Source organism: Meles meles, unplaced genomic scaffold (assembly GCF_922984935.1).
Source record: "Meles meles unplaced genomic scaffold, mMelMel3.1 paternal haplotype, whole genome shotgun sequence".
Classification (NCBI taxonomy): Eukaryota; Metazoa; Chordata; class Mammalia; order Carnivora; family Mustelidae; genus Meles; species Meles meles.
In genome coordinates this window covers 35,778-48,593 of record NW_025721425.1, presented here as the reverse complement: position 1 = coordinate 48,593, position 12,816 = coordinate 35,778, and the positions used below count along the sequence as shown (strand labels likewise).

The window sequence follows — 12,816 nt, the reverse complement described above, 5'->3', positions numbered from 1 at the left end:
CCTGAAGGTCCGTAGACGGGACAAAGAAAGAACGGGGGGACTCCCCATGTCTACAGGCTATTCAGTGGAGGGAAGAGGGGAGCAGCAGCCTCTGCTGGCAATAGACTGAGAACCTGTAAATACCCAGGGTATATACCCAGGAAAGAACTTGCCAAGGCAGCGAGAACACTTAGAGCAAAAAGGAGCCCAACACCGCAAGCAGCCCAAACTACCATCAACACAGCTGACAACAGAGTGCGATGTGAGAGAGAGAAAACGTGCAACAGTGCGCAGCGGCGTACCCTGGCCTACGATAACAACCTATTCTGTGCTACGAGGACGTGGAGATGCAACATGGCGGGTTAGGGGAGTAGGAGAAGACTACATGAACCGAGATGGGATTGGGAGAGAGACAAACCATAAGTGACTCTTAATCTCACAAAACAAACTGAGGGTTGCTGGGAGGAGGGGGGTGGGGAGAGGGGGAGGGGGGTTATGGACATTGGGGAGGGTATGTGCTATGGTGACTGCTGTGACGTGTGTAAACGTGGCGATTCACAGACCTGTACCCCTGGGGATAAAAACACATTATATGTTTATAAAAAAAATAAGAAAAAAATGTAACCTATTCCACCTATAGAATAATTCAAAAACAAGATCGAAAGTACATGTGGTACAAAAAATAAAATTAAATTAAATTAAAATTAAACTTTTAAAAGTACGCGTGGGACAAAAACAAGGGAACAGTGCACACAAAATTCAGGACAGTGTGGAAAAAGCAAGACAGGATCGCGAGGCGAAGACCGGGCTTTCAGCGCTGTTGGAAATGTTCTGTTCGGCCATCAGATCTCTGCAGTCTGAATGGTCCGAGAAACGCCGGGGCAGTTGTGATGAAATTACTGCTCCAGACATACCCAGGCCTTCCCTTACGTTTTCACTCTTATGTATGCGCAGAAGTGTTTGTCTTATGTCCGGAAGGTCTGGTCTCTTTAAACTGGGTTCTGGGTTCTTGTAATAATTTACCTACGGTAAATGTAATCTCTGTCTTACAGATAGGAGCACTGAGGCTCAGAAAAGTGAACTTGTTCCTATGGCACAGTGGAACCTTTGCAGAACAGTGACCCACTCCTTTAGGCAAAGCGTTTCCACCACTGTGTTCCCAAACTCTGCACCGAATGTACCAGATTAAGGGGAGGGAGGGATGGGAGCTGGGGGACTCCTGGTAGTGAGCCACTGCGAGCTGGCTTTTGAATTTCAGTGAGTTCACAGCCGTCAGCTGGTCTTATCTCAAGAGTGTCCAGACCACCCTGGAGCGGTGTCTGGCCCCCAGACTTCTATCCCCAGCCTCTGTGTGACCTGCCCTGCAGCCATAAACAGCCTGGGATTCCAGGGACCAGTCGGGAATCTCCCTACAATCCATTCCTCCCACCGCCACTAATTACACTTTGGTTCGGAGAAACAATTGCAAGGGGTTTCTCCTTACCAAGTCTCCCCTTCAGAGTTCAGAAAACAAATCCTTAAACTTCACGTGAGGGAGAGTAGTCGTTAGGTCCCAGCATATGTGCTTGGCCCTTCCGTGTGATGAAGAGGGGAGTCTCTTCTCTTTGTAAAGGGAAGGGTGCTGGTGGCCATGGGGCGGGGGCACGGATGAGGAAGGAAAGGAGCCAGGGACCCCCACACAGTCACCGTTTCCTCGGGCCAAACCAGGTTCACAACCCCAGAATGGAGAATTATTGGAGTGAGTCAAGTTATTCTTAAAGGATAGAACAAGAACACGCCAAAGATTAGAAACGGTTTGGCCCTGTGAGGAAAACAACCTCGGGATCATTAACCCAGAGCTTCAGAGAAGACTCGTTGCTGCGGGGAGACAGAATTAATAGTTGACTCGTAACCAGCTTTTCCCTGGACTCAAGGCAGCGAGGTTACAAAAAGATCACATCCCATTCCTTTGACCCTCTGATTCCCACACGGGCAAGTGTAGGTAAACGCCAGTCTGGAATAAAGACAATCTGCTTAGCATTTGGCTGTTGAACAGCACTTAGCCGGTTAAAGTTCTTTTTTTTTTTTTTTTTTTTAAGATTTTATTTGACAGAGAGAGATCACAAATAGGCAGAGAGGCAGGCAGAGAAAGAGGGGGGAAGCAGGCTCCCCGCTGAGGAGAGAGCCCCATGTGGGGCTCCATCCCAGGACCCTGGGATTATGTCCTGAGCCTAAGGCAGAGGCTTAACCCACTGTGCCACCCGGGTGCCCCAAAAGTTCTTTAATGATTTCAAGTTGTTCTGATATTCCCAGGTCTCCATTTGGCAGGTCAGCAAAGTGGAGTTCAGAGCATTTAAAGGACTTGCTCAAGGTGGAGGCGATGGTTCAGAGAGGGGTGAGGCAAGACCTTCCATGTATCACCGCCTGAGTGCTAGCTCGGCCTCCCGCAGGGAGCTGTGGAGGGGATGGGGAAAACAGGACAGGCTTGAGCACTCATCCCAACTCTAAATGACAGACACAAGGAGAGACGTGTGTTCAGGGCCCACGATCCATTCCGAGGAGGAGTTCCGGGGCATGGGAAGGAGTCTGAGGTCGGGGACGGGTTCACAGAGGAATCAGCAGCTTTAAGGGTGACTAGGGCTCTGCCAGGCGGAGGAAGTATGGGGAGCTCAGGGCACAGCATGGAGAGGTGCAGGTCGCAGACAAGAATGTGTGCAAAGGACAAAAACCTGAAACATCACGATGTGTTGAGCAATTACAGGCATTTCAGTACTGCCGGTTGGAGCCCAAGGGGACGTGAGGCTGGAGAATCAGGCAGCTGGATCTTGGGGCACCTGGGGTGCTGTGTGAACGTCTGGGCCCAGGGGAGCCATTGAAAGCCAGGGTGGACAGCTGGCGGCCGGGGGTCTGTCTGGAGACCGGCGATGCTCCAGGAAGCCGGGATTGTATTAATCCTGGCCAGAGAGGAAGAAACCTAATCCTGGGTGGCGTTGGGGAAACAGAAGGGGGCAGAGTCAGGACATGTTGAGAAGATGGCACAGGACAATTTTCCATCCCACATCCTGGAGGGACACGGAGCTCATGGCATAGGCTCAGCACTCATCTAAAGGAGGGAAAACAGACCAAAGGGGAAGTGCCCTTCCCCGCGGTGACTGTTGGTGGAAAGGGGATAGCAAGAAGAGAGGCTCCTGGAAGCAAGGAGGAATGTCTGAAGATATAAAACAGCTTCTCGGTGGCTAGGGGGTAAAACATCAGGATAAGGCAGCCAAAGGGAACCGGACAGGAGACGAGAGCTCCTTGAGCTGCCCCTTGTGCATCCGGGCAAGATGGATTCACACAAACCCTCCTCCACTGTACAGGTAAGTGTCGCCCAGTAGAGTCCCTTGTGGCCACATCCTGGTGCTACGGGCTATTGCTTGAATGATGGGAGCCGGGACTGACGCTAAGGGACAGTCACCCCTTCCCTTTGTCACACCACAATTGGCCTAATGCTAATCCCAGAGTTGTGAGCTGGGGTGGAGGTGGGGGGCGGGGAGTGGGTAATATCTCCCCTGCAGGCTGCATGGCTCCCAAGGCAGGGGAATGGCAGAGTGTGGAGTAGCCTTAAGACGGGGACCCTAGGAACTTGGGGGTTCCAACTCAAGGGGACAATGAGTGACCATCCAGAATAGGGGTAGGGTGGGATTAGTGTCGCGGTCTCTCTGCAGCCTGGAAGTCATTCGAGAAACAACTGTTGAGCACCTCCTCTGGGCAAGATCATTCATGTATACACACACATACCAGGAGCGCACATCAGGGCGTGGTGGCGGCCTTGGGTAGTGTATAGGAGGAGGCGTCAGAGAAGGGAAGGTCTGAGCAGAGAGATGATGGAGAACGAGGACGACCTGGGAGCTTGGGGGTCTTGGGCGATGTTTCTAGATGACAGGCAAGAACAGCGCGCCCAAGATATCATGTGTTTAGGGGATAGGGTGGGGGAGGGCAGTGGGAAGGGGGTGAGGGTGTGTTGGGAAATGAGGCTGGAAGCGGAAATGAGACCACGGCATGAAGGAGAGACCGGGAATGCTCCATAAAGCCCTGGACCCCATGATCTTCATTGCTGCAAATGGGACCTGTAATCCAGAAAGGAAGGGCACATAGAGCTGGATTTTCCTGGAGCAGAAGAGCAGGAGAACTTACAATGCGTTATGGAGGTTCATGTTTCCCACCCTCTGTAAGTGGGCGTTTTCCCACAAGTGTGCGGAGGAAATGGTACCACTCATCTTGGGGGCACCCGGACGACCCAGCCAGTTGGCTGTGGCGGCCGGGAGCCCCATGTGACACCCCAGTATGCCTTTCCCATGTTGCCGTTTGCTACATGTGCCGGGACCTGCAGAAGTCTGGGAAAGATCTTTCTAGAAATGCGCTTGCGTGCACGCAATACAGTTGGCAGCAAGGAGCCTCGGAGAAGCACCTTCCTTCGAGGGCTGGCCTCTTTCCCCCAGTTTCAGTTGCTGCTGACCACGTCGCCCCTGTTTCTTTCTCCCACGGACATCGCCATAAACCCAGCACCTTGCCATTCGCAATTTACGTGAGATTAAAGAAGGAGAAATTCAAAGTCTCCTTTTCATTAAATTTAATTTAAGTTTAGAAATTGATTAAATTTAAAGTTGTTCATAATTAAATTGAATTAATTGAATTAAAATGAATTCAATTAATGGATTAATTTAAAAGTTTTTCGTAAAACTTTTTAGAAAGTTTGAAGCAAATCCTTTGCTTCGAGAGCATGTCCTTCCTCCTGTTTTTAACATTTGCGTTTGAGAGATAACATACATACGAGAAGCCCCCCTCGTGTTCTCTACCACCCCGGGGTAACCATTGTCCTAACCTCTGACCTCGGAGACTCATTTTGCTTCTTTTTGCACTTTAGGTAAATGGAATCACATTGTATGTATTCTTTGACTCTGGTTTCTTTCCCTCAACATCATAGTCATGAGAGTGGTCCATGACTTTTGTGGCAATTATTCCTTCTCCCAGCTATATTTCATTACAGACACATACTACAATTTATTGATTCATGAAGCCATTGGTGGGTGTTGCAGTTACTTCCAGTTTGGGGCCCCTAAGAATAGCGCTGCTATGAACATTGATACGCAGATCTTTGGGTAAAAATATGCATACGTTTCTGTCAGACATATACTTCGAAATGGAACTGAATATACACAAACGTTCAGTCCTACATGCTAATTCCACGGGGACCGTGCCATTCCGCGCTCCCACCAGGAGTGCGTGGGAGCTCTGCTGTTTCCACATCCTGGCCAACATGGGCTGTTGCTCATCTCTTTCCTTCTAACCAACCCGCTGGGATGGGTGCCTTTTCTCCCTTTCCCATGAAAATATACTTCTTAAACACATAATATGGTGACCTATAGGAAATGGTAACTTTGTCGTAATGCCCTGGATAGGCAAAGTTAGATGTTGGCTTCCCAATTGGTTTTGAAATCTCACACATCGCTGAGCTCTTAAAAGTCTTGTTCATCCATGTTTAAGGGTTTCTCGTGTTAAGGAAGCTCCTATTTTTATAAGCCTCTCCTACCATCCTTTTGCTTTATAACAAACTCCCCCCAAACTTTGTGACCTATAAAATGGTATCTCGTAGATTCTTCTACATCAAGATTTTGGGCAGGGCTCCACGGGGAGCGGTTTCCTCTGCTCCTCATGGTATGGAGTGAGGTGAATCAGAAGTCCGGGCTGGAGACTCAAAGAAATCCTCACTCACGTGTCTGGTGCCTTGCGGGAGATGGCTCTAAGCTGGGATTCTCCGCAGGAATGCCTACACGTGGCCTTCCTGGTGGTGGTCACGGGTGGTCAGATTGGCTTCCCTCAGAGCAAATATCTCAAGATAGCCAAGTGGAAGCTGCTGCTCCCTGAGCCTCAGAAGGCCCCCCACGGAACTGCTCCCTCATTCCACCGGCTACAAGTGAGTCCGAAGGGCAACCCAGGTTTTAAGGGAGAGAAATTGAACTTTTCCTTCTTCACAGGGCAACGACAAGACCACATTGCAAAAGGACGCGGGGGCGGCCATGGTAGTGTGGCCTTCTTGGGAAAACAAGATTTGCCACTCCCTCACCCCCCACTGTAACAAAGTCAGCCGGGCCGGCTGGACCTGAGGGGCCTGGGGTCACTGCGCCACCGCCGGGTCTCCTCCTTTCCCTCTCCTCAGCTCCCCTCTTACGTGCTTCCGTCTTCTTGATTTTCTTACCCCTTTCCTGTCCTCCCCCTTTCAGTTACTTGAACTCACAAGAACCCGCACTGGACATCTCTTGGTCCCCTTCTCCCTATCGCTCGCCACATGCCTTCAGGCTCATTGACCCCCGGGAAACAGAGAGAGTCCTGGGACACCTAGAACCCCACAGCCTGTCAGACCCAGAAGGATCTTGACTAATCCCAGATGTACTTGACATACGAGGAAGCTGAGGCCTAGAGAGGAGAGGGGCTTTCCCAAGGTCAGCGGCAGAGTTCCGGCCGGCACAGCCAAAACCTAGGCCATAGTGGGTCTCAAAGCATATCTACAACCTTTCCTTCCATTTCTGAGTTCCTGGAACTAAAGCCATCTGTTTCTGTTTCACGTCCACTCCCTCAACTTTCCGGTGTCATTGCGGCCTCTTGGCCGAGGGGCAAAATCAGAGAGGCCCCTCCCAGCCCTGGCCGGGGACCCAGCCTTCAGTGATGGACAGGGGGTCTTGTGGACGGACCAAGTCAGGCTTAGGGCAACCGGGCCCCCTCCAACCGACCGACCGGACCCAGACACAGGGGCTCCTTTCTGATGCTGAAATCCAAGAATCCTCTAAACTTGACCGGCAAGTAACAACCAGTTCAGCCAAGGCGCCCTTGCTCTATGCCTGCACACAAAGGTATCCCTAAGAGGCGAGAAATAAAAGCGGGCTGGTCTGCCACGAACGTCTTTCTGGAGACAGAGAGTAGCTTCATTCCAGGTTCAGACTCCTGTGCACAGGAATGGGAAGCTTGCTCCTCTGAACTCCTGCGCGGTTCAAGTTAACCCCTGCGACACCAGTGTCCCGATGGGGCTGCTTTGCTTGCACACCAGGGACACTTGCCAATCTCTAAAGATCCAGTGGGTGCTAGCGCCTGTTCGCCCCCGCTTGCAGGAGATAATCTGGTTTCTCTAAGGGGTGGGGGAGCATTTCTCGCATTTACCCTCCGGTTGTACGTGTAGGTGCCACCAATCAGCTGTTACGAAAACTCAAGACCGTTTTTTTTCAGCTGCCATGGACAATGAATTGGAGAGGAAGGAAGTGGGTGGTGGCTATGGCCAAAAACATTGATCCGAAAAGTAACACCGGTTATTGTTAGGGCCCGGGATCAAAGGAACGAGACTGACACAAAGCGAAAATCAAGCAAAGCTTTATTTCGCGCCATGCCACAGAAACCAAACTGACCGGTAGGTGCCCGGGCCTTGCTGGGGGCCGCCGCCCTCTTGCCCTGGGGTCCCTCCTGGAGGCTCCCTGCCTCACCCTCACTGTACCACAGGCCGCTCGCTCCCCAGTGCGAGGCCGCTCCCGACCAGGCGGCGCTGCCGGCTCCTGACCAGGCTGCTCAGGGCGGCGAGGCTCCCAGCAATGTCGTTCCTGATGCTCCCGACGAGGAAAAGGGCGCTGTCACTCTCCACAAGCCCGACACTACCACTCCTACCACTCCCCTAAGGGCTCCCAAAGGCTCCCCTAATGCCTACTCTAAGGGCTCCCTCTACCCACGCCCCTCCCGCAGCCTCACAGACCAGCCTTTAGAGAGGTGGGGGAGCCCGGCCCACACACAGGTGGCCAATGGGATTGCAACTCACCTCAGTAAATATATGCATGCCCCGCTGATTGGCCGTCTCCGTCTAGCTGGCCTGGCCCCGCCTACAGCTATGCTTAGGGGAAAGGAAAGCTCCTTTTATCAAGGGCACTAAAGGCGGCTTACTTTTCTGTCGCCGAGTTTGTGTTTCGAAACTTGAATAAAAAAAGATGAATATGTACTTACCATCAAGTTGTTTAGTTCCTCTTGTACCACAGTCCCCGGAGAGGGAAGGTTGGGAGGATCTGCGAGAATTAACGGGATGGGGGCCTCCGCCAGAATCAGACAGCAGGTTTGCCAGTGTCTTTCCCTGCGGCTGCCTCCTGCTGGGGTGGTGACGTCACACTGCAGGGCGTGGAGAGTCCACCCCCTCTCCTGACCTCATCCTTGTCCCCTTGCCTTTCCCTGACATCTGGCCAGACACCTCTTTCAGAATTGAGAGTTCTACAGGATTCTGGCCCCAGGGCATTCTGGAATGAAAACTTGCACTTTCTGCCAAGAGCTAAAATGCTATTTTCCATCTTCATCCCACGTTCTCCCCATGGGCTTTGAACAAACCCTGGAAACCCAAACCCATATGAAGCCTTTCCTCTCCGTGCATCCCATACTCTGGTTGTGGTCAGTTTCTCTGTGTTTTCATGGATCTGCCTGAAGCCGGGACTCAGAAGAAGCCAGTTTGGCCCATAGAGCATCCTTCGGTGTTCTCATACTAGCTCTAACCCCAGAAGCTTCTCAGTTTGTCTTCTCAAAAACTGCTCTCAGGAAGGAATCTGCACCGACGCTTAAAGGGTCCGCTGAGGATGAATGATTACGACAGCTACAATTTACTGAGTTCCACGATAACGCTCAACACTTCACGTGCATTACCGCGTTGAATGCTCACAGCAACTCTTACCCCATTTTACAGCTGGGGACATGGAAAGCTCAGTCACACCACTGACCTTTCTAAAGGGCTCCAAGCAGGAATGTATATGTGCACTGTGTAAGAGAGAGAGAAACTACAACATAACGTTTACCGTCGTACCCACTCTCGAGAGAGTGAAACTCAGTACATTCACAGTGCGGTGAGACCATCCCCACTATCTAGTTCCAGACTTTTCATGCCCACCAAGTAAATCCTGTTCCTGTTCATTAAGCAGTCGCTCCCTACACTCCCCTCCCTCCAGCCCTAGTCAACCTCAAATCTAACATCTATCTATGGATTTGCCTCTTCTGGAACATTTCGTCGAAATGAAATCGTTCAGCATGTGGCTTTTTGCATCCGGCTTCTTGTACTTAGCATCCTACTTTCAGGATTCATCCCTGTTGGAGCACGTAGCACTTCCTCATTTCTTTTTGCAGCCGAATGACATCCCACTGTAGGGATAGACCACCTCGAATTTGTCCTTTCCCCTGTTGATGCACTCGTGTGTGCATTTGAACAGAAAGGCCTTTATTTTCAAGGAATGAATCCCAAATGTCGGATTTCGGGCATAACATCAAACCGGGAGATACGAGAGTTGGGAGCAGATAATCTTTCTAGAACTTTCAAGCAACAGTTCAGAAATCACTCACTCTGGGGCTAGCTGTGTGGGAGGGGCAGGAAGGCAGGACGTACGTACAAGGGCACATGCTCCCCACAGGCGTTGCTGCTTCCAAAGCACACCTGTTGCCCCAGGAGGCTGCTTGGCAAACTCTTGGAATCCCAGATGACCTCTCAGCACCCCCTTCCCAAGCCCCGCTTCATTGCACTGGAGGAGAAGGGACGAAAACCTGGGTGGGGCGCTCTTGAGAGAGAATAACCAGGTTTCCACAGATGGGCTGCTCGTGGAAGCACAAGCGAGGGGAGGAACCAAGATGCCCCCCCTGTAAAATTTAATTCCCAATTCAGCCCAGCCGCTGTCTGAAGTAGTGGCCTAGGTTCTCTCCACAACATCCATACACACAGGGAGTCGTGCAACTTCCCACAGTGCCTCAGAAAGGTCTTAAATCAGTCTGGTTGAAAACCTGTGGCTGGGCCAAGCTGTGGGGAGCCAAGTACTATGGTGGTTCCGAACGAGGCTTTAGAAGCCGGTAGACCTGCCCGGAAACGTGGCCTCTACCACCATTAGTTCCGTGAAGTTGGGCTGATGATGTCACCTCCCTCTCCTCATAAAACGGGCCAGTGGGAACACTGCCAAACCTGATGGACTCTCATCGTCGTGTGTGGAGAACAGGGCCGGGTGCCTAGGGGAGGCCGTTTTTCTTGTCATCCTTCAGGGCTGTTAATGGCTGTTAGCAGCCACGTCTACTGCCATCTTAGGACGGAACAGGTTAAGCATCAAGACTGCCAGTTCTGGGTTCTTGGATAAGATGAAACCAAGAGCTCAAACGGTTCAAACGTATCCCATCGCCTTATAGTCATTCCTAGAGATTGTGTCCAGGCGCTGAATCTTCCGAATTTGGGGGAGGGAAAAAAAATTCCCCGCACAAAATTGTTCCATTTGAAGCCCTTTTTATTTGGATACCCGCCTGGGTCCCTGGCAGGGTGGGCCTGTCCTCTGTGGGGGCAGGGGGGCACTTGGGGGGAGGATGACGGCCCTGCCCTGAGGGGGTGTCTGCGGGATGACAACAAAGGGGTATGTGCCGGTGACAGGTCACAAAGGGCAGCAGAGGATAAATAGGGCTGCGCAGGGTGCGGGCTGAGACAGAGGTTAGTCTCACCAGGACTGCAGTTCCCAGTTCGCAGTTGGCAGCCTATCAGGAAGATTAAAAAGTGAGGGACAGAGGTGAGGTGGGGGAGCCGCCGTCCAGCTCTATACCCTTGCAGAGCTTCAGTCTGAGGTCCAGGCACCCACCAGCGTCCCCGCGGTCACCCTCAGGGCCCCCCACCCTGACCCCTGTCTCCGGGAGGTTCTGAGCCAAAGCGGGGCCTGTGGCCTGTGGCCTGAGGGGCGCGGTGGGTTTGGGACCCCGCCACAGAGCCAGCCCAGTGCCGCAGGAGCGGGGCTGCACCCTCTGCCAACACAACCAGGCGGAGGAGGACAAGCTCCAGGGACCAGCCCCCAGATCAAGCCCACCCCCTGCCTGGCCCATGTCTCCATCCACTCGGCCACCCCATCACAGGGTGCACAGCGCCTCCGGGGTGGGCATGTTCGACACCGCCATGGGGAAACTCCAGCGACAGCTGCGCAGGGGAGAATACTATCTCTTAAAAAACACACCCCTGTTTGAAAGTGACTTTATTGAAATAACAAAGAAAGGGGAAGTCGTCGACGTGCACCACCGAGTCGGAATGGTGACCGTGGGCATCGCATCCACCAGCCCCGGCCTCCCGAGCCCAGATGTCATGCTGCTGGCCCGCCCGGACACCGGCTGTGAAGAGGACTCCGACCGGGGCCAGACCACCAAGGGAAAAGGCCGCAAGGCTTGGGGGACCCTGGAGCTCACCAGGCTCCTTCCCTTGAAGTTTGTGCGGATCTCCATTCATGACCGCGAGAAACAACAGCTGCGCCTCAAGTTCGCCACCGGCCGCTCCTGCTACCTGCAGCTGAGCCCCCCTCTGGATGCACGCGAAGACCTCTTCCCCTACTGGGAAAAGCTCGTTCACCTCCTGCGGCCGCCAGTGGACAGTCACAGCAGTACCTACGCCATTCCAGCGGAGGACAAGCTGGGCATGCCCCTGTGTGAACAACAGGACGGGTGGTACCCAGCAGGGGCAGATTTCCAAGGAGAAGGGCATCAGGACCAGGTCAGCGTCAGGAGCCTCCACGTGGACTCTGAGGTGGCCGGGGCCACCTCTGCAGCTTTCGCTGGCGGGGAGGAGATCTTTCAGGACCCCCCCACACCCAACAGCCTGTCGACTCTAGCTGCCCCAACAACAAAAGCTACCGGGCTCTACAGGGAGTCGGCAGCAGGGGCCAGGACCGAGGCGGGGGCCGCCGGGGAGGCCGCGGTGGCCGCGGCAGTGGCGGCCGCAGGGACAGCGGCAGAGCTCGCAGCGGGGGAGGCCCGCCTACGCCTGCCGTTCGCCGGGACCGGAGCTGCCGGCAAGCCTGCGGGAGACGCCGCTGCGGACGGGTCGGAAGGCCAGCTCCTCTCGGACGCGTCGAGCTCGGCGGGCAGTGGGGAGCCGGCGGGAAGGCCGCTCCGCAGGGAGCGGAGGGAGCGCAAGGAGCGCCGGGAGGAGCGAGCCTCCCGCAGTTCCGGCCACCGCAGGGCCGCCGAGAGCCGTCACAAGGCCCCGGGGAACAACATCACCCCGAAGGCCTCCAGCCGCTCCTTAGGCGGCCACACAGCCGCGCCGGAAGACAAGAAGGACGAGGGCCTCCGCAGCCCCGCGCGCCGCAGGCGCGCCCCCGACGACGCCGTCAGCCCCGCCCCCGACGACGCCACCAGCCACGCCCCCATCGCCGAGGAGGCCGGGACCTCCCACAAGTCGGGGCGGAGCCTCCCCGCTGGCAGCTGGGCCTCAGGCACCAAGACGCTTGGCAGGATCCGCGGGTTCCTGAGGAACCTGAGAGCCAGGCTCACTGCCTGAAGCCGGGCCTCCCCACGCGGCAGAGGCGCGTACACGTCGAAGACAGCGGAAAAGAGCGGCATGGAGGCCCTCGCCGACGCGGCGGAGAGCCGCCACGGCTGGGAGAGCGCGGGGAGCGGGACGTCTGAGCTCATGCAGACATTGACTCGAAGCCCATGAGTAAGACCCAGAGATCTCCGCAGCTGGGGACGTATCCCCGGAGACCCCATTCTAGCTCCCCTCACTGGAATATTTCATTTTTTTTTTAAAAAACGTTAGTGAATAAAAATATACCAATCTGACAATGGCCTGCTGCGTTCTGTTTGAATTTCTAGGTCCTGCAGCCCAGTAGTGACCTCACAGCGGGGCCGCCACCTAAGACCCAAGGGTCCAGTCGAGGACCGCCCCCACCTCACAGCCATGCTCAGAGCCAAAGCATCCTGCCTCAAGGCCTGTCTGGCTTGTTTCCTGGGGCCACAGCTGAAAGTCAAAGTATGGCCCAGAAAGCTCACCTCCCCCATTTCTTTCGGTTTACAAATGTTCCTAAG

General features: G+C 54.1%; 1 protein-coding gene across 2 annotated transcripts; it reads left to right on the top strand.

Moving 5' to 3' along the window:
- The first annotated feature begins 10,675 nt into the window (after positions 1 to 10,675).
- Positions 10,676 to 12,816, top strand: LOC123936373 (protein FAM71A-like). 2 transcript variants are annotated; one of them, XR_006817251.1, is made up of 2 exons: positions 10,676 to 12,448; positions 12,604 to 12,816. XR_006817251.1 is itself a non-coding variant. In XM_045996961.1 (1 exon), the coding sequence occupies exon 1, from the start codon at positions 10,844 to 10,846 to the stop codon at positions 12,287 to 12,289; it is 1,446 nt and encodes a 481-aa protein (XP_045852917.1). In that variant the 5' UTR covers positions 10,676 to 10,843; the 3' UTR covers positions 12,290 to 12,532. The 2 variants fall into 2 exon arrangements, 1 of the variants encoding a protein (XP_045852917.1); XM_045996961.1 differs by lacking the exon at positions 12,604 to 12,816 and having other exon boundaries at positions 10,676 to 12,532.